Source organism: Leuciscus leuciscus (genome assembly GCF_965113295.1).
Source record: "Leuciscus leuciscus genome assembly, chromosome: 1".
Classification (NCBI taxonomy): domain Eukaryota; kingdom Metazoa; phylum Chordata; class Actinopteri; order Cypriniformes; family Leuciscidae; genus Leuciscus; species Leuciscus leuciscus.
The window spans coordinates 58,708,931-58,729,989 of record NC_138725.1 but is presented as its reverse complement, the minus strand read 5'-3'; the positions used below and the strand labels follow the sequence as shown (position 1 = coordinate 58,729,989).

General features: G+C 36.6%; 2 protein-coding genes across 2 annotated transcripts; both read left to right on the top strand.

Annotated features, from left to right (window-relative positions):
* The first annotated feature begins 1,363 nt into the window (after nt 1-1,363).
* slc35b1 (solute carrier family 35 member B1) lies at nt 1,364-14,568 on the top strand. Its single transcript, XM_082184191.1, has 9 exons — nt 1,364-1,979; nt 5,606-5,709; nt 5,886-6,016; nt 6,093-6,123; nt 6,414-6,574; nt 6,659-6,785; nt 10,210-10,316; nt 10,441-10,594; nt 13,704-14,568. Exons 1-9 carry the CDS (start codon nt 1,858-1,860, stop codon nt 13,754-13,756), a joined length of 990 nt encoding a protein of 329 aa, XP_082040317.1. The 5' UTR covers nt 1,364-1,857; the 3' UTR covers nt 13,757-14,568.
* A 1,944-nt stretch (nt 14,569-16,512) lies between these two features.
* ndufa4a (NDUFA4 mitochondrial complex associated a) lies at nt 16,513-20,241 on the top strand. Its single transcript, XM_082184409.1, has 4 exons — nt 16,513-16,674; nt 18,060-18,148; nt 18,657-18,717; nt 19,935-20,241. Exons 1-4 carry the CDS (start codon nt 16,633-16,635, stop codon nt 19,989-19,991), a joined length of 249 nt encoding a protein of 82 aa, XP_082040535.1. The 5' UTR covers nt 16,513-16,632; the 3' UTR covers nt 19,992-20,241.
* The last annotated feature ends 818 nt before the right edge of the window (nt 20,242-21,059 follow it).

Genomic DNA, 21,059 nt, shown 5'->3' with positions numbered 1-21,059 from the left:
TTATTTTTTGTGACCGTATTAAAGTAAAAAAAAAAAAAAATAGAAAAAGAAAAAGAAAAAAAGATATATATATATATATATATATAAAAATAGGTCCTAAAATATACTTCATTATTTTTCTATTTTGTTTGGATTGAAATATGATGGGGATATTCTCTTTATGGATTCTTTGAGATTCACAGAACCTGTGTAACTGTGTTTACAGTTTTAATTTAATAAGAGAAAGAAGGCAGAGGCCATTATTCTGTTGTTTATTCAGAGGTCTTCATGAATAGTGGGCCGTTCACACTTAAATTCAGACAAGAATACCGACTAGACCCAATTAAGGGTTTATTTTGCTACACACTTGATTAGTGTGCTGTATGTTTTAGTGAATTTCACTTCAGACTTGACTACTATTCTTACCACAGTGGTCACATTGTTCAGTTCATTGAGCACCAAGCTGGTTATACAAACACTTTACACAGGACACAAGCAAATTTGCCGCATTCAGGTTCAATATGTGATTGTGCACATCATAAGGAACGAAACTTCCAGCAAGTTATTGTTTGCTGACACTGCACTGTTATTATCCCATATTTTTATTTTTTACATGGATTGTGTCTCAGTCTTGGCTTCATCCATTCAGTTTTCTAAGTTCTCGCTCGTTACCTTGTTCTTTAAGGGTGCTGTTTTAATAATATTATTCTCAGATTGTTACTGTTCTTGTTATTTTGTTGAGTACAGTACAACAAATCTTTTTGTTGCATATATTGTACATTTATGTTACTCAGTTTTGGCTGCCATAAATGAAAAACAAACTCAAAGAAAAAAGTGTGTTTACTGTTTTGTATAAAAAACTTGATGCATTCTTGAGCATAATTTTTTACAATTATTACATTTTAATATACATTTATGTTTGCATTAAAATGTAATACCAGTTGAACCTAGAGTAAAAATTGTAGTTAATAATATAATATTTGCATGAATGATACGTACACGAAATGCTTGTAGACTCTCTATGCCCCGCCCTCTTAAAGATTCCAGTACTGTGATTCGCTGCATGTTGTCAGCTTTTGCTTATTTGGACCAATTGAAGTAATACACATACCACTACGTAAAATCCTAACTGCTTATTTTCAAGAAAGGCCCCACAGATTTTTTATAGGGAGTTGTCTATAATGCCTAAATTAAAGTAGCAGACAACTTTTTGTACAATCATGAACAAAAACAGAGATTGAGCGGAAAGCCCCATGATGGGAGGGAAGTCACCGCGGTTGAGCAAATAACGACATGCACTTGACTTAAAACGCTATTTTAATTATTTGTAATTACAGGAATATCAGCAGATTCCACGAATTTCCTCGGGTCCTTCTCCTGCAGAGTCATTTGACGCGTCAAATGAAAACATTTATTAGAGACTGCCCTAGCTGTAATTATCACTTCTTGTCAAAAACAGACCATTAACTCAACACCTCGAGTACAACATTAATTCAGCTTTTGGGGCAATATCTAGAAACAAAAGCCGCATTTTTAACCGCATTCACTCACTTGTCATTTTCAGGATGCGGTTGTTTGGACACAGCTAGCGCGCGACAGTTACATTACTGATCTGTTAATAAACTGAAACCTAAATAAACTGAGCAACACGACTGGTAGTGTAATATCGTTGTTATTGTAAGAGGCTTTAAGACTGTAACGTTAGATGTAATATCAGAGGAAGGAGAGCCTCATCATCAGTACAGAGGAGGATCACTAGGGGGATCTAGAGTCGGGCTAACGTTACCGATCGCCGGTAGAGTGGATCGGGACGCAGGAGCACGGGGTACGGGGAGCGGAGCGGTGTCCGTGTCCATACCGAGACTGCTGGACGATAGCATGGCCGCCGGGAAGGCGACGAGCAAACCGTCTCTCTGGCAGAACGAACGGCTCCGGTTCATCGTCTGCTTCTGCGGGGTGTTCGTGTGCTACTTCTACTATGGAATACTGCAGGAGACAATGTGAGTATGAAACAGCATTGCATTTGAAGAGCCTACTATCACATAGGATATAACACCGTTTAATCATCAGTTGCTATTATTGCACTGCACCATGTGGTTGCAAGAGCAAGTAGAGAGTGGGAAAGTAGGGAAATGACCCTTTAGCTATTTCACCTTGCTTGTTGACACTCTCTGCATTCTTACAGTATATGACTGAATACTAGTATACTATGGTAAAGCCTGATGACAGCTCTCTTGTCAGCCTCTTTCAGAGAAAGAGCTCTGATTTATGGCAGACAGTTGTTTTACTGTTCTCGATGGCAAACTCTTCTAACTTTGGCTCTCAACCTTTTTGACTACAAAGCTCACCTTTGTCCAAGACAATATTTGAAGGCTTTTCTAATCTAAGCTGATGTGCTTCTGGTGCATCTAATAAAAGCATATAAACTCAAAAGTATGATGTTTAATGTTGTACATCTTTTTAGCATTTTAATTTATAAGTAACGTTAATTCATTTACTTTCAGGGCTTATTTTGTCCCCCCTGGGAGTTTGCTGAGGCCTCAGAGTTGGCCTCCGCTTGAGAACCACTGCTTTAAACTCAGTAGTATCTAGGCCTATTAGTATTATTTAATATAGTATTAATGCAATAATTACTAGTATGTAATCTAAGACACTGGTTGAATTCTATCAGGAACTTTTGACTAGTGTTTTTTTCCTGTTGTTGCTAGTAATTATTCATTAGCTGCTAGTGCTTATTCATACTCATATTAATTCCAGTTTAAGTACTAATATAGTTACACTCACTAGGCATAGGCAAATCGGTAATGCTTACATAATTATCTTACATGTACTTATAGTAATATCTATTTGAAAAGTTACAAGTAACTAAGGATAAGTACAAGTACATAATGGTTAGTAAAACTGAAATGCGTATCAGGGACAATTGGAATATATACTAGTTTGAACCACAGATATCGCAGCCCAAAAAATGTCAGCAAACTCAAATGTGCAAATTGATTGACAGATCGATAGGGTTTCTGATTGGCTAAATGGGTGCAGGCCGCCTCCATTCTATAAATTGACCATCTAAGATGTCAAACTGCGAGATATAGATAATTAAGATCTGATATATATAACAAAACTAAAAATTCTAAAGTCCTCATTCATTTAAGAGTCTAATTACATGTGATTTGAGAAATTAGATCTTAGTTTAGTCAATTGTAAATTTTTAATAGTGGTTTATTTGAAATTCTTGGTCTATTTAGTATTGATCCTCCATTGTCAGCAAAATAATTGAGTGTTTCTAATGACAACTGTCCTTATGAACCTATAACAACAGGATTAGGCCTTAGTTAAATTAGGACATTTAGCCTTCATCCTTCCCTCGCACTTTGTAACACATATTTACATATAACGTATAGCCCTAAAATTATGCTTCTTTTTTTTTAGGTCCAGAAAGCTTATTTTATTTCATTTTAATAATATTTTTTACTGCAATTTTTTGGAGATGGTTATTTTTTATTTTATACCTTTAAATTACTAGATTTGATCAATAATAATAAATAAATAGTAATTTAAGTAGGGATGCACCGATACCACTTTTTTCAGAACAAGTCTGATACCGATACTTTCATTTTGGGTACTCGCCAATACCAATACCTATATTTTCACTGCATTTGTAATTTTTAAATGTATGGGTAGAGAAACCAAAAGAATATAAATCATATTAGTTGGCTTAATTTGTTCATCAAATAAATATTTCCTTCAGTTATTTTCATGCTTAATTAAGCCTGCTAAAATGCATTGCATGAGCTTCTGTTACTTTCACTGTTCATTCTATTGCTCTATCATATTTTATCTTTCATTTAACAGTACAGCACATATTTAGACTAGAGCAGCTCCAGCAGGGCTCAGTGCTGAGGATTGGGTCAGTGGTACAAATGTTTAGACACCAGTGAAATACCAATTATTTAATCCAATTTTGATAGGAATATATATATATATAATAACATAGATATATTATATATAATGTGAATTTAAAACATTATTAAAGACAAGTAAGCAGTCAGTAATAAAATAGGAACAAATAATAGAATTACAAATAGCACAAAGAAAGGCTACAAATTAAATAAACTGTGTTTTTAGAATTTTTCGGGTAGATCTAACAGGTACAGAAATTTGAATAAAGTAATCAAATGTGAAAAAACACTGCATATTCATTAACGTATAAATTAAATATAGATGGATATTTTTGTAAAGTTGAAAAGGGTTGCCTATTTTGTCAAGAGCAGTGAGTAATTTATTTGTCCTTTGTTTGATTTACATTAAAACACAGCAGCAGGTTTATAAAAACCTATAAACCAAGTGAACGTAGACAGTATATTCAAATGGGGTCCATGCGTTCGGTCTTAAAGGGCAGCAGGTTTAACCTGCTGCCCCTTTAAGACCGAACGCACGGACCCCATTTGAACAGGACAGGCATTTGCCAAGACAGGCATTTTACATAATTGTGTGTGAATTTGCCCGTACAAGCGCAAGACGTGAAAGACAATTTAATTCAGTATTCGCGCGCTGAGACGCTGGTTTGCGGGGCGCATGCTTCGGATGTTTGCGTTCATGGAACTTGAACTGCACACGTCCTGTAATAATGTAACCATTCGTTATACATAAATCAGGAAACAGTTCGTGTTTTACTTACGATTTAGTTTTAATCCAAATAACACGTGCTGAGTGAACGATCAGCAATCAAGAGCATTCAACAGAAGTGCGCTCTCTCTCTCGTCAGTTAACATTAATAATAAACTACATGCCTCATTTTACTCTCTTTGCCATTGACATCCGACTGAACTACAAACTTTCCACTGACATCTGTGAATAGGATGCGCTCGACCATCTCGCAATCCACTGTGTGTTTTTCCTCTTATCAGCTCGCTCACCACAGCTATATACACAGGAATACATTTAATATTCCTCTAATAAGATACATTTACTTCATAGACAGCCTTCTTTTTTATCCCCATTATACTCTCTGTTGTGAGTGTTTCTTTGTCTGGACACAATCACTACACGCTGCTCGGTATCGGAGTATTTTTATGAGTACGAGTACTTGAGCTCAGTATCGGGCCGATATGGATACTGGTATCGGTATCAGTGCATCCCTAAATTTAAGCACATTCCTCACATTCTTTCAACTTAAATTCAATTCACAATTTCATACATAACCCTTTTAATTCAGCTCAAAATACCTTACATTGGGTGTCTTTGCCGATCTCTTGTGAAGAAAAAAAAAAGTTTCGGGTCAAAATGACCCAAGGGAAGGATGAGGCAAGTAGTTTTTAGAAACATGCCTTAGAAATAAAAACATTTCTGGTGTGAATCTTGAGACACAGCAATGACACTGACATATTAAGATCTGTCAGTGCAAGTTACTTTCAGTTAAAACAGCTCAAAGATGCATTTTAGTCTGGGACTAGATTTAAACCTTGTCTGTGAAACCGGGGGTAAGAACTTTTTCTATCAAGCGCTAAAATTAGTCGCATGCGGTAAACAACAGTTTCTTCCCCAGCCACTGTTGGTTATTTATACCGCCAGTGATCATTAAGTATCCTTGTTCCAAACAGCTGTTCCCTTCTTTTTTTCCGTCCAGCACGCGAGGGGACTACACTCACGCGGGGAAGAAGGAGAAGTTTCGTTACGCCACCACTCTAGTCTTCATCCAGTGCATCATCAACGCTGCTTTCGCCAGACTCTGTGAGTCAAACCCTTGCATGTTCTGATAGTGTTTTGGAGATCATGTGTGACATTGCTTTACGGAATAAATGGGTTATGTCACATTATGGCACCACTTTTTTGCCTGTATGTGTTGCAGCATGTGTTTGAATTCCACTTGCAAGTAATTCTGTATTCTCTCTATGTTATGGTTGTAGTAATTCAGGTTTTTGAGAGCTCAAAGCAGGACCACACGAGAAGCTGGCTCTATGGCGTGTGTTCTCTGTCTTACCTGAGCGCTATGGTGTCCAGTAACTCTGCCCTGCAGTATGTCAACTACCCCACACAGGTCAGCAGCTCTTTACTCTCGTATCGCTCTCTCTCTCCCTCACAACATCATGCTCATGAGTCTTTCTTTCTTCTAGGTGTTGGGAAAATCCTGTAAACCAATTCCAGGTAAGAGACTTCAGTGTCCAAATACTTTTTGGGCTAAGATAGCTGTCATTTTTCATCTCATCTGGATGTATTTTTGTTTAGAGTGCACAATTTATGCTTGCCTCACATGCTCAAAGAAAGCTTATATATTCCTATATGGCCATATTTTTTTGGCTTATGTTTGTTGGCCATATGGCAAATGATTCTCTTTGTTTCATGCACATTTTTCTTAACCACACAATAGACACCTCTGCAGATTGATGGCATTGGTCACGTCTACTCATTGTGCTCGTGTCCCTCTGGTTCCACAGTGATGATACTGGGTGTCACAATCCTTAGGAAGAAATATCCCATGGCGAAGTATCTGTGTGTGTTTCTAATCGTCGCCGGGGTCGCCCTCTTCCTCTACAAACCCAACAAAGGCTCCAGCGAATCAGATGATCACACATTTGGCTTTGGAGAGATGCTGCTGGTTGGGCTCTGTTTTAATCTGTTCTGTATAGTATTTCTAGTGCTCTGTGTGAAGATGATCTGATGCGTGTTTCTTTGGTCGTAGCTGCTCTCTCTGACTCTGGACGGGCTGACAGGTGTATCTCAGGACCACATGAGGGCGCGCTTCCAGACGGGAGCCAATCACATGATGCTGAATGTTAACATGTGGTCCACACTGGTCCTGGGAGTAGGTGAGTTGTTAAAAAGAGGGTCCTGATAAATTATAGGAACATCGGTACTTTGTTAGTGAAGGTACTACTTATTAAAGATAAAAGACAATAGAATAAATATTTGTCACTTGGATTTATAGGAACATGTTAATAATACTGACCCCTCGGTCTGGGAGATATATTTGAACGTTCACAATATATTGTGATTGTTTTGCTGGCAATAAAATGTGAATATTACGCGGATTTTAATGCACGTCATTTTTGGCCATTAGGTTTAGTGTGTCAGATGAATTTATCCTTGTCACATAATTTGTTTGTATCAGATTAAGACAATCCATTTTTGCTAATGAGGTTTGAACATCTAAATTTGAGTCATGATTCAGTAAATCAATTTAAAATTTATTTATTTATTAATTTGTGTCATCACTCAAAATTGTTTATGGAAGTTTGGGGTCAGTAAGAATTTCTTATGAAACTAATATTTGTATTAATTGAATTCAATTGATCAAAATGACAGTAAAGGCATTTGAAATGGTACAAAAGATTTTGATTTCTAATAAATTATGTTCTTTTGAACTGTTTGTTATCAAATAATCTTGGGAAAAATATTAAGCAGCACAACCGTTTTCAACATAAAAAATAAAAGTTTCTTGAGCAGCAAATCAACATATTAGAATGATTCTGGAGGATCATGTGACACTGAAGACTGGAGTAATGATTGGACATCACAGGAATAAATTACATTTTAAAATATATTAATCGAAAATATTTACTTTAAATTGTAATAACAATATTTATCTTTTACTAGCCTGGAAATCCAGACCTAAATCTAAAAGATTAATGGTCTGGCATCGACTAATGAAAATCGGCCAGCTCGAGGGGCGGCACCAATCATGCATTTGAAAATCTCACTGCACGCAATAGGATAACACTACGACCAATCACAACAATAAACCCCATACGCTTAGCAACTGGTAGATTATACTCTTACCGTATCTGGTCGGCAAAACAGCAAAAACGTCCTTCTTGCAAAGGAACGATTCGAGCGGCGTCTTCTGTTCCTTTTTTAGATAAAAAGCCAAGTCTAACTCGTTCATTGTAGCGGCCAAAGCCGTTTCAAACGACTGGTGTTCATCCATAGGCATCTTGCAATGTTTACTAATGACTTCGACGTCACAGCGCTGTCGTCATCTGTTTAGCTCACCTCTGGCTAAACTATATCAGATAACCTGATGTGATTGGTGCAGCTCAGATCGAGGGGCATATTTAATGAGCATTGTTACTCGACACCAGAGTAACTCGCTGAGCAAATTCAACTTGTGCTCTCGTAAGAACTCTGGTTTACCAGGGTAATCTTTTACTGCATTTCTGATCAAATAAATGCAGCTTTGGTGAGCATAAGAGATTAAAAAACTAACTGACCCCCCCCAGTTTTGAATGATTGTGTAAGTAAATATTGCTGTTTATTACCATTTTGTCATGTTGGTTCTTATAAATGAGAAAGATGAAATATCATTATGGTATTCGGTATGTTTTTCTGACTGTATTTTACGTCTTGGCTTAAACATTTAGAATCGACTTAAGTTGGCAACATTGATTGTTTAGTTGAAATTTTGTTGCCTCAATCACCCTTTCAGAGCAAATGATTTTAGTACCCTTCCTTTTTTCCCTCCTAGTTTTTTGTAGTAAGTGGATGTCTTCATGGTTTATAAATCGTATACTAGTATTTCCATCAGACCAGAGCTCATTGTCAGTACATCTTCCTCCAGCAGGGGGAGCTCTGGCTCTATTAGTCTTGGTGGTGTTATTATTTCAGGGTTGACAGAAGCAACCCTGCTGATCTCCAGCAGCTGTTCAGTCGGTCTGCCTCAGCTCTGAAAGGCATCTGTTCCTCACTTTTAATCTTTAATCTCATCACACATGCAGCAAACTTCCTTCCTTCCAAACCACTCATTATGAATCCAGAGCTGTCCTGTGGTGCTCTCTGAAGTTATTGTCAAGTTTCTCTTTTAACTAGGCAAATGCAAAATGATACAGAGTCCAGAATTAACACCCATCAAGCCCAAATGCAAGTAAAAATGGGCTTTGGAGAGTAAAGTTATTTGCCAACCTCATTATGGCTATATTTTATATATATATATATATATATTAGGGCTGTCAAAATTGCTCAAAAATGACGTTCGAATATTCCCTCTAAAAAACACACGAATATTCGAACTATTCGAACATCTGGTTGCGCATTTTTTCAATGACGCGCATTACGTCAATAACAGGACAAATTAATACAAAGAGACATACATAACTTGTATAGGTAGTTAATTTAAGTTTAAACATATTTGACAATGTATTACCAACACAAAACCAAGTAAATAAACTAATGGCCAAGACCGCAGACCTCAGTCTCGCTCACTCGCAGGCACTCTCTCTCTCTCTCTCTCTCGCGCCCTCGCGCTCACGCTCTCTCTGCTCATAACGGTTTAAATGAACAACAATAAGCACATGTTGAGTGCTGATCAAGAGTTTTGTGCAAGCAATTTAAGGTCGCGACTCTTGTCCCAAATATAGCAGGCTTCATTCAGTGATTGAAACAAATTTATTAACATTAATTGAAGTTTTACAGTATAGAACCGACATTGAAAGCTCCGAGCGAGCTGTGCTGTGGTAAACATGGAACTTTTCTGTTTAACTTTAAATAAAATGAGGCACACAATTCCGAGAAATGTGACAACAAAGAACTTTTACCCTGAGGTTCATAAAAAATAAAGTGCTATTAAAAAAGAAAAAGGCTACTTACATTATTGGTGCTTGTATTAAAAAAAGGAAAAACTGACTGCAATTTATTCCATTGTCTTTTAGTGCACTGTCAACTTTCAGCAGTGACGCTGTGCTAGACAGTGCGACTCGTGACCTGTCCCTCAAGTCTTGTTTATAAATTATACTCGACGCGTCCGCACGAGCGCGAATCGCACCCTATCGTTTCAAAGAATAGTACAACGGCGAGCGCGTCGAGTATAAACGCCTCGTCCGTTTGGGGAGGTGCGCGCGCAGTCTGCGGAGACTCGCGCTGTGGAGACAGGCGAAAGTATAAACAAGGCTTCAGGCAGCGCGCGCGCCCACTCGCAAAGCAGACAGCCGCGCCTCTGCTTCCGCGGGCGTGTTTTTCCATATTCGAAATTCACATTCGAATATTAATTTTCACGTTCGAATTTCTGTTTTTTAAAACTATTCGAATATATATTCGAATTTAGAATATTCGTTGACAGCCCTAATATATACACACACACACACACACACACACACACACACACACACACACACACACACACACACACACACACACACACACACACACACACACACACACACACACACACACACACACATATATATACATAAAATCTACTAAATAAACAACATCTCTTGCTCACTCTTTCTTTCTGCATAGCTGTGCTGTGGAGCGGGGAGGTGTGGGAGTTTTTGACATTTACTGACCGCCATCCTGCCATCATCTATAATATCCTCCTGTTTGGTATCACTAGCGCTCTTGGACAGGTGGGTTTACATACAAAAGAACAGCACCATCATTTATTCATTCATTCACACACAAAAATAGTAATAGTAAATAATAGTTGATAATCCAGGGTTTAAACATGTATTCTCCTCTTTCTTCACCTAGACATTCATCTTCATGACTGTGGTGTATTTTGGACCGCTCACATGTTCCATCATCACTACGACACGGAAGTTCTTCACCATCCTGGGATCAGTGCTGCTCTTTGGGAACGTCATCAGCACTCTGCAGTGGTTTGGCACCATCCTTGTCTTCCTTGGTGAGTGAAACTCTTTTATCAATAACTACCGTTTAAAAGTATGTTTTTGAAAGAAGTCTCTAATGCTCACTGGCTGCATTTTAAAGCTGCACGATTAATTGTTAAAAGATCACGATCTCGATTCAAACACCCACGCGATCTTATTCTTTAATGACAGAGAGCAGTTGTCAGGAATAGGTATGAAACCGCTTCAAAAAGTGCTCTTTTCAACCACACAGTATCATTATTTCTGTTACAAATACTCAAATTATTACAGAAGGACTGGGATAAGAGTTTATAGTTTGGATATAAACACTGATGTCTATGGTAGTGATCAAAAGAGTAAATCACCTTTTTAATGGAATTTGACATGTCAAATAACGATTGTATTGATTACATCGTTACGCCACCATGTGGCGACAAGTGACTGTTAAATTTATTTGTCATTGAATCATTCATTCAAGACTCTTTCAAAAATGCGGATTCATACAGTAATCAAACAAGTGAATTATTTGAGTGAGTCATTGAATCATTCATTTAAAGCGACACTATGTAACTTTTCAACCTTCATAATATATTTCCAAGATCCTTGTGATGGTACATCGACTTACAATAGGTTGAATGACACGTCTGCCATAGCCTGACAGGGTCTGTATCGCTTTTACTGGCACTATGTAACTTCGGTGTTCGGGTAGTAACAAGAGCACAAAAAGAACTACAAAATTCGACTGCTTTACGGCATACGTCACTTCCCCCACCACTTCGTCAAATTTGGACGTGATAGGCCAACCAGCGTTTGTTTTCGGCTTTCGTGCGTATGTTTTTGTCATGGGGGTTGTTTACACCTGGCCACTTCATGCATTTTCTCAGATCGGATAGCTATCCGATCGTGAAAAGTCCAGGTTTAAATGCCCTCCGAAACGCATTTGAGACGTATTTGAATCCGATCCCTCAAACCACTTAAGGAGGAGATCTGATACGCATTCCAGACGAAACTGGACAAGTGTAAATGCATATGGTTGTTGAAACCACATATGTAAATTGTACTCCTCCCAAAAATGCTAAAAAAAAAAAAAAAAAACGTGTGAGAGCGTTGTATAGGCTATTATGTTATATCCAGATATGACGACGCGCTGGATCACGCATCACCGCAGATGAGCAACTGCATCAAGCCAACGTGCAAACTATCGCAAATCAAAGTGAAAGTAAGTCGCAGACGCTTAACACACAATCTTCATCATTAAAAGTAAAGAAACGAAATGATCTTACCAGGGCTGTTACTGCTCTCTCTTATTGCGGTCTTTGATTTTGAAATTTTAGCTGATGATCTATAAAATGCAGCTCATATCTCGGTGACGTGCACTCCATTAAATCTGCATATAGCGCGAGAATTGAAGATCGAATTTAAATCCGTTTCGCAAAAATACATTTATGTGACCAGGTGTAAATGGAATCGTTTTGATAAATCAGATAGCTATGCCTCACGAATTAGTTTGCCAGCTGAACTCAGGTGTTGTGAGGTGTATTTATCACGTTGATTCCTGCGATTATCATGAGAACAGCTTTCAATATCTCACATAATTATCATAAATAAGCCTAACGTAGAGGTTGTAAATAGTGTAAACGAGCACAATTTGCAAACTATTATGATAAATTGCAATAATCATGTCTAATGACATCATAACGGCCAATGTTATGAAATAATGCGACGTACATTTAACTTAATTGATGTTATCTGGCATTTTGTAATGTTTACATTCCAATAAAAACAACACAAATTAAATGATACAGTAGGCCTAGATTATAGACTATTTACTTGTGATTTAGCTGCAAACATGTAAAAGTTTTATAATATAATTTACGACAGTGCAAGTATTCCACAGCGACTCTAGGGGTCGCTGTTTGACAAAAACACAATTTCTACTTAGTGTGGCTTTAAACAGTAAAAAAATATTAAAAATAAATAAATAATTTGGATTCAAATTATTTAAACATTTTTAAATAGACTGCAGCAATGAACATTTTGTCAACCTCTAGTAAATTATCCTACATGTTATTTTGTTATCTGTTCAGAATCACAATCTCTATTTGAAAACAAAAAAATGGTGATTCTCAATTTATTCAGAATTGTGCGGATCTAACTGCATTTATTTTATTAAAAATAGTGCTGGGCAACAATTAATCGCATCCAAAATAAAAGTTTGTGTTTACTTAATATTTGTGTGTGTACTGTGTATAATTATTTTGTATATATAAATACACACACATGCATGTATATATTTAAGAAAACATATTATTTTGTGTGTGTATATATGTATATATATATACACACAAAATAATTATGCACAGTACACACACATATTTGATGTAAACACAAACTTTTATCTTGGATGCGATTAATCACGATTAATCGTTGCCCAGCACTAATTAAAAATAAAGTAAAAACAGTCATATTGTGAACATTTTTATATTTTAAAATGCTATTTATTCATGTGATTGTAAAGCTGCATTTTTACTCCAGCATCATTACTCCAGTCTTCAGTGTCACATGATCCTTCAGAAATCATTCTAATATGATTTGATGCTTAAGAAACATTTCTTATTATCAATGTTGGAAACAATTGGGCTGCTTAATATTTTTGTGGAAACAGATACATTTTTTCAGGATTTTTTGATGAATATAAAGTTGAGAAGAACAGCGTTTGTTTGAAATAGAAATCGTTTGTAACAACGTAACAGTCTTTGATCAAAAGTCTGTCACTTTTGATCAGTTTAATGCGTCCTTGCTGAATAAAAGTATAAATTTTTTTTCAATCTTACTGACCCCAAACTTTTGAACAGTAGTGTATATAATTCAAAATATGTATTTTAGTTCATAAAAAAAAATTAAAAAAAAAGTAAGTTCAAACATAGGTACATTTTTATATTTGTTTACAGAATTAATTTGAAGAATTTAAGCATAACGTTTTTGATCAAACACAGTTGCCTAGACTTTTTGACTGGTCGGGTACATCTAAGCTTGTTAAAGTTGAGTTCTGTGTTTAACAGTACTAATAATCGGTCCAGAGCTGGATGGCCATAATGAGCAGATATATAATAAGCTCAACCATGACTCTGCTCTGTCTTTCAGGCCTTGGACTGGATGCCAAATTTGGAAAGTCTCCTAAGAAGACGACACACTAAAGACTGGAACCCTGTGCGTGTGTGTGTGTGTGTGAGTGAGTGTGTGCGCGGACATGCGTACATGTATGCCTGCATCTGAACCCTTGAGACATAGACATTTATTCTCTAAACACTTTACAACACTAATTCCATGATTGGTGTACTTCAGAGATGATGTTTTTAGCACTCACAATATTGTTGATGTTCTGAACATTTAATAATGGGATATATTTAACCCATCATCTCTCAAAATGGAATCCATGGTAACAGAGGTACAGTGCAAATATGTGTCTGTGCCTAATCATAATCTGTCATGCTCATAGGGCGAAATCAAAAAGAGAAAGGTTAAAGGTGTTTAAAACTGTAGTCTAAAAAAATGCACATGCTGATTGTACTTCCTGGAAGACTTCCTCCAGCGGGGCAACCACAGAATTTTTTAGCTACCCCGATTCGTACTTTTGACACATTTATATATACATCTCCAAGTCGTTTGAGAAATGTGGATTCAGACAGCTGGGTTCTGCCTTAATTTAGGTGGTGAATTCTGTTAAACGTCTGATTATTGTCATTGCATTCCCCAGGAAGTGTGTGTGTGTGTGTGTGTATGTGTGGTGTTTTACTTTGTGTATGTAATGCACAAACACATGTAAAGATGAATTATTTGTCAAAACATGGCTTTTTCATACCAGATGTCATATTTATATTCATGTGTCTCATGTCTTGTTTTGAAGTCAGCAAAGGAAATGTTTAGAAAGTTGACATTTTTTACAAAACAATCATCTGCATTATAATGCATCCTTGTGTCAGAATAAAAATGGAATTTTATAGATTCATTCTACTCTGCATCTCTAGTACGAAGGGAGCTGTTTGTAATCATAACGGTGTTTAAATAAAAGGGAAACTCAATCAGGTTGCAAAGAAGATGCTGTTGACCAGCTGTCATAGGGGAACGTCTGCCAAAAACGCTGCTCGTGTCTGCCAGCATCATGTTCTCGCTCTGTTTGGGGAGAGAAAAACATCCAAATGACATTAAACACACACCCTGGACGTGAACGGGTTTGTGTTTTCAATCGCACCTTTTAAAGTGCACGTCTTGTTGCGGTTGATGGTACAAAACACATCAGTGGCGTCGAGAACGCATTGACTTGAATGGACTGGAGCTGAAGATGCAGTTAAACTGGATGAAATGTACCTGACGAGAGTCAGCCATCCACCTCTCATAATCGTGATCGCAATGGAGAACAGTCGCCGTTTGCTTAGCAGGAACTCTGAGGAAAGGTTAATGTGCAATTCAAAGCAGAAAATGAAATTGGAGGGAAACAAACACGGCCGGATGTCAAGAAGGCAATCTGATTAAAAGAGCCCGCAGAGGAGAACTGGCAGCGCAGCTAAACTACATTTCCACACTCACCGTTTGAACAAGCTGCCCTGAGGCTGTCCTGGCTAAAACGATGATGAAGAGCTTTTCTCCCTTTTCTCTTTCTCTCTGTTATTTTACTCTCATGCTCGTTTTTAAGATGAGCACTTTTAGGCTATGTTAAATGGGAATTTTAAAGGTAGTTTTGTTAACGCCGTGAATATAAAGAAGCGAAAGCAGGATGATATGCTTCTGGAAGTTGTGCTAGTTCAGAGGAAGGCACAGAAATCTGTGACAGTGCTGCCTTTTCAGGAAAAGTCTCTAGTACCAGTCCATAGATGTGTGCTATCATAAACGTATCCATCATGTAAACTAACAGAGTATTTTGGAAGGTCAGCATCTATAGTTGACTTGTTTAGAATTGCAATTAAAATAGATTTGTGCAATGTAAGATAATTATATTGTGTTAATGCAATACACAAACCTATTTCGGTTTATGCAATAAATAAACTTTACATTAAAAAAACAAACATAGTAGCATATTTTTTTTATTTTTATATTGATAGAGGATTTACGTTTACAAATCTATATTTGTTAAAATCAATTTAGTAAGTGCCTATAATTTGCAGTCAGTAGAGTAGGCTATGTTGTCTGTGTATTATATTTACAGGCAAAATAGTAGTATTAATAGGCAAAATAGGGACGAATGTGCTTAATTGTCATGAAAATAATAATGCCACAACGCAAAATAGGCTAAGCTTTATTTATTTTATTTATTTAAACTCGTTTAATCAATAACCTTAATTTTTATTGATTTATTATCTTTAATCTTTGAGGTGAAATATGACACAACAACACAACTCATTTATTGTCTTAAAAGAGCAACTCGGGTGAAAGATCATTTAAAAGTGCTCAGAAAACCAGGTGAAAAACTATAGATAATAAAACTATAAACTACAGATAATATCCTATCTGTATGACAAAGAGAAAAATGTATGCGCGATTTATATTTGCCCATTTAAAATTATATTTCTCATTAGTAACAATGTTAAACACAATTACGACCTAGAACGACCTTCTAGTCTAAGTCCTTAAATGTTCTTTCTGATGTGGGATCAGATATCTAAAATCAACAGTGTTCGTGCGAACTCGCAAACTGACCCTAGATCAGATCAGATTCAGCGACCAGTAAGAACCCAGTACCGCGCCTTCGAATGGGTATCCACAGCATCGCCTTTACAAAATACCTTCGCATATAATCATATTATCATTTATTTATCATTTTATTATCATTATTTGGTTAACATTTTAAATTATTTCACTGTAATACGTATTTATTAACTGAAACGAGATGACAACGTTTGTCTAACTATAAAATAACAAATCAGGCACACTCAATAAGACCCCCGTGTGTGTCCTATTCTCTCAGTGTTGAAGCTGTCCTGATCATAGGGTCCTAATAGAGCTCTCGAACGGGCCACGTTCATTTCCTTTATTTCTGTACATTTTTGGGAGAATTTAAATCATCTCATCAGTCATAATGCTGAGCACGGTCAGCCGGCAACTCAGAAGCCACCCTGCCGTAAGTGAATTATGATTTCAGGACAAGTTATTCTGTTAAAGACGATGGTAAGAGCGAGTTGTGCAAACGTTGTCGCTAGCCTGTTAGCGTCCCTGCTGCGGAATGCTAGGGACGTGCCACCAGTTTAGATATTTACACCGCAGAAGAAACACAAATTAACCCTTAAATATGTTTTTATATTACACGGCAAATCCTGGAAATATCAGGAATTTATAAAGTGTGGTTCCCAGGTCTGGAAAAGTAATGGAAATTATTAAAACAATAAAAGTTCATGGAAATGTCAGTTCTAAAATATTTGATCGGATATAACTTAAATGTTTAGTTTTTTGGTGCAATCTCAATCATTTAAATAAATAAAAACGACTGCCAGTAACTATGGAAATCCAAAAGGTCAATGAGTTTTTTTTTAATTATTATTATTATTATTATTATTTGAATTAATATTGTACATGCACTTTAGTACAATTACAGATATTGAACATTTTTCAATTAATAACATTAAGGTCAGAATAAGTTTTCAATCGGTTATAAAATATACACTAAAATAAATATATTGTAAAGCTCACAAAATGTTCATGTTGAGTTGCAACAACTACACAAACGTGTCAAACAGTCACGACCGTCACAAGTAAACACACTTTCCCATTGTAATGGAGTAGCCGCATGTTTATTGCGAGTCTTTATGTGAGTAATTAGATGAACCTTAAATTAGCTTGAAATGAAATGCCATTGAAGCGAGTTTAGTTTTATGTGTCACAGGAGGCCTGCGTGTCACATGACCGCTCAAGGACGAGCGTGTTAAACTGAGGACAGACTGACAAGTGTGGCCTAAAAACACTTTCTCTTTTAAACTATTAGAGCCATTTACTTAGTATTGTTTGTATTGTTATTTTTTTGTTAGTCAACCCTATATTATAATTTAATGACTGATGTTTTTAAATCTTGGCTGGGAAGGATCTCCTAACCACTTACAGTTTCTGAAGACTGAGAAGGCATTTGCTTGTAAAGTTTTGAAGCAGAGAAACTCTAATGTATTATTTGTGTTATTTATTTAAGGCTTATGTATTGCCATGAAGCAACATTTGTGAATTTTTATTTAACATTAATGTCAGTCATTACTGTATAGCCTAATCTAGATCTGTGGTTCTCACCTGGAGGTCTATAATATGGCTTTGTACATTTTACAATAAGTGAATTATTGGGTTGGTTACTGATATATAATGTAAAATTGGCACCCTGAAGCCAAACCCAGTTGAGACACCAGACACTAGATGGTCATCATTCATAATTTCAAAGTTTAATGCATCACCTTCAAGTCATTTGGCTTCAAGTCACAGTTGCTTTATATATTTTTTGTTTTGTTTTTTGTTCATCTCTCACCATAGTTGATCCCACTTTTCATTTTCATTGGCGGTGGATGCACCATGTCTCTGACATATCTGGCTCGCCTGGCCTTGCGTAACCCAGATGTCTGGTAAGCGTCTGTTCTACAGAAGATACAAGTCCATTAATCACCTGTCTCTCACAATGGATACAAAAACATAACTGAAAGGCCTCATTCCTTTTTTTAATTGAAGAGCAATTGCTGTTAAGATTGAACACCGTGTCTACACCAGACGTGAGTGGCGCAACACAACAAAAGCAAATAGAACCCATTATAATAAGTGATTCTGTCTACACTTGATGCGTCACGACAGATTCTCAACAATAAACAGATGCCCCCATCTATTTCTGACGTACTTCAAGCACTCGCGCTACTTCTGACACTAAGAACAAATGGATTTGCAACAGTTGCTTTGTCGAGTGTAGACCGCCTTAAGCTGATGCTGCGCAATGCAACAATAACTTGTGATTCTTCGTACCTTGACACAATCAATTGTGAGAGAACAACAGTGCTGATCAGATGTTCATGTCAACTCTTTTGTTTAGTTTTATCATGCATGCCTTGTTTATTTGTGCACTCATATGCTTCATATCCACAGCTGGGACAGAAAGAACAACCCAGAGCCCTGGAATAAAATGGAGCCCACTGATCAGTACAAGGTATGATAACAAATGATGATTTGTACTTCAGTTTGAAACGGTTGCATTCACAGTAAAGCGCTTTGAATGGAAGCCTATGAAATGAGCCACTGCAGGGCTCAACTTATATATATATTTTTACAGTGACCGTAATATTTATGTGCCACAATATAACATTCACAAGTAGGCATGAGAAAACTGAGCTTATCAATAAAGACAATTCAGTAACATAGTGTGAGCCATGACTGTTGTTTTTATGAAAATCCATTCAATATTACTATGCTATAATAGTATAATAATTAAATATACATTATATAGTGCATTACATCAAATAGCAGCCTTTGCTATTTTTACTTGGATTAGTGCATTACATCAAATAGCAGCCTTTGCTATTTTTACTTGGATTTGGTTCTTACAGAGTATTAATTTTGGAACCTGTATACAACTATTCGATCAGGTCACATCGTTGCATCTAAATATTTTCACAGTCCCACTGTAGAGCCCTGCATTACATTAGGATAAACATTAGAAACTCAACCATTTTAACATGACACTAGCATCACGATAACTTTTTACAAGGGTGAACCTGCTAAATATGTTTTGGAGCTTTACAGCTCAAACAGCACTTTTTTGTACTGAAGAATTATTATATTTGCTTTAACAACATTGAACTGTGCATTTCTACATTTAGAGCTTCTGGAATAGACTTGCTTTATAACCGCATTACCCTGAGCACAATTTTGGCTTAGTTTTAATGAGCTGAGGGGACAAGTCTAAGTTGTAATCTGTGGTAATGTTGTATCTGTTGTTTTGACTCAGAACATTCTATTTAATCTGATGATAAAGCACTTTTTGAGATGTTTAGCATCCAGTAAGCAACAGTAATTTTGAGTTTGAAATCTAACTGACCAGCATATGTGGTGTTAGTAAAACACTTAAACACGCCATTGTTGTTGGAGCGCCTAAGGGAATCCTATTAAAAGATGTGACTGAAGGACCGTATCAGGACCTAATCTAAGATCTTAATGAGTTTAATTCATTAAGCGCTTCATAAGCTCATTTTATGTGTGCTGTTAGTTAGTACAAATCTAATCAAGCTTGTGTCTTAATGTGTATTTGATGTGGAGTAGAGTTCAAGTTCAATACATACACAGGCAGCTGAGTTAATGGATTTTGCTGAGTGCATAATGTTAACCTGCTTATTTTGTATCCTCACTTTTCTGTTTTCCCATTTCAAGTTCTACGCAGTGAACATGGACTACAGCAAGCTGAAGAAGGACCGTCCTGACTACTAAACATGCCCAGTGCTGGACCAAAGGCTTCAAATCAAATCAAATCAAATCAAATTAAAGAACAAGTCCGCACTTTTCCTCAACGGCCCTTGTTCCTATATTAATTTATGCAAAAAGACAAAATTGCACATTTGTTGTTTTTGCTTATCTGGATCCCTTTTTAACGTCTATGATGTCTCTTGTATTTTCTTCCCATTCTTTGTAGTCCGAAACGATTAATAAAGGGTTTTCTCCCACATACATTGAAAAAACAGTTGATGAGTCATGATTATGTTGGTGCTTGTATGAAATTTAGAACAAGCTTCTCCGTGCTGACCAACAGAAAGCCAGCTTCTGTCCGAGCTGTCCATACATTTCTATGCTGTTGATAATGGGTAATGGACTTTTTTTTTGCACATGAAATTTCACTAATTTGACCGCACCTGAAGGTTGTTCACACTGCACACAAAACTGATTTAACTTTGACATCTGATCTTTGATTCGCTGTCCATATTTCTATTTTGCAAGAGATTCAATCCGGTCTGTTTGTTCAGTCACTGTAGTCAATATCCACTATATCAGTGATTAGAGTAGCAACAGCTTTTCTTCCTTCTTGTGACGTACATCTGAGTGTAACGGATTACTGAAAAAGAACAAATGTAGGGTGAGGACTTTGTTCTATACATCAGATGGTGATTGGATTTTGAAATGGGCCGTTGCACTTAAAATTAGTGGCAGATAAATGCAAGAAATTAGGTACATTTTCATTTCATGCCAACTTTAACCATGATTGATTTTGTGATTCCAGAAGGTTTAAGGACTGTGCTCTTCAATATATGTAATAGTTATTGAGGGGAAAAAGGAAGAACAATTTTTTTTTAAAAGCATTTTACTCAAGTTGGATTATTTAAATATAATAATTATTTAAATAAAATCAACACTTCTTAGAGCAACCATGTAGCACAGTGATTCTCATCCAGGGGTCCGGGGCCCTCTAAGGCAGGGAGCCACTACTATATGTTTGCTCTAGTAGCGCACAAGATGTTTTCTTCCACAGCTGAGAGTAGTGAGATGTTAACATGAAGAAATGTT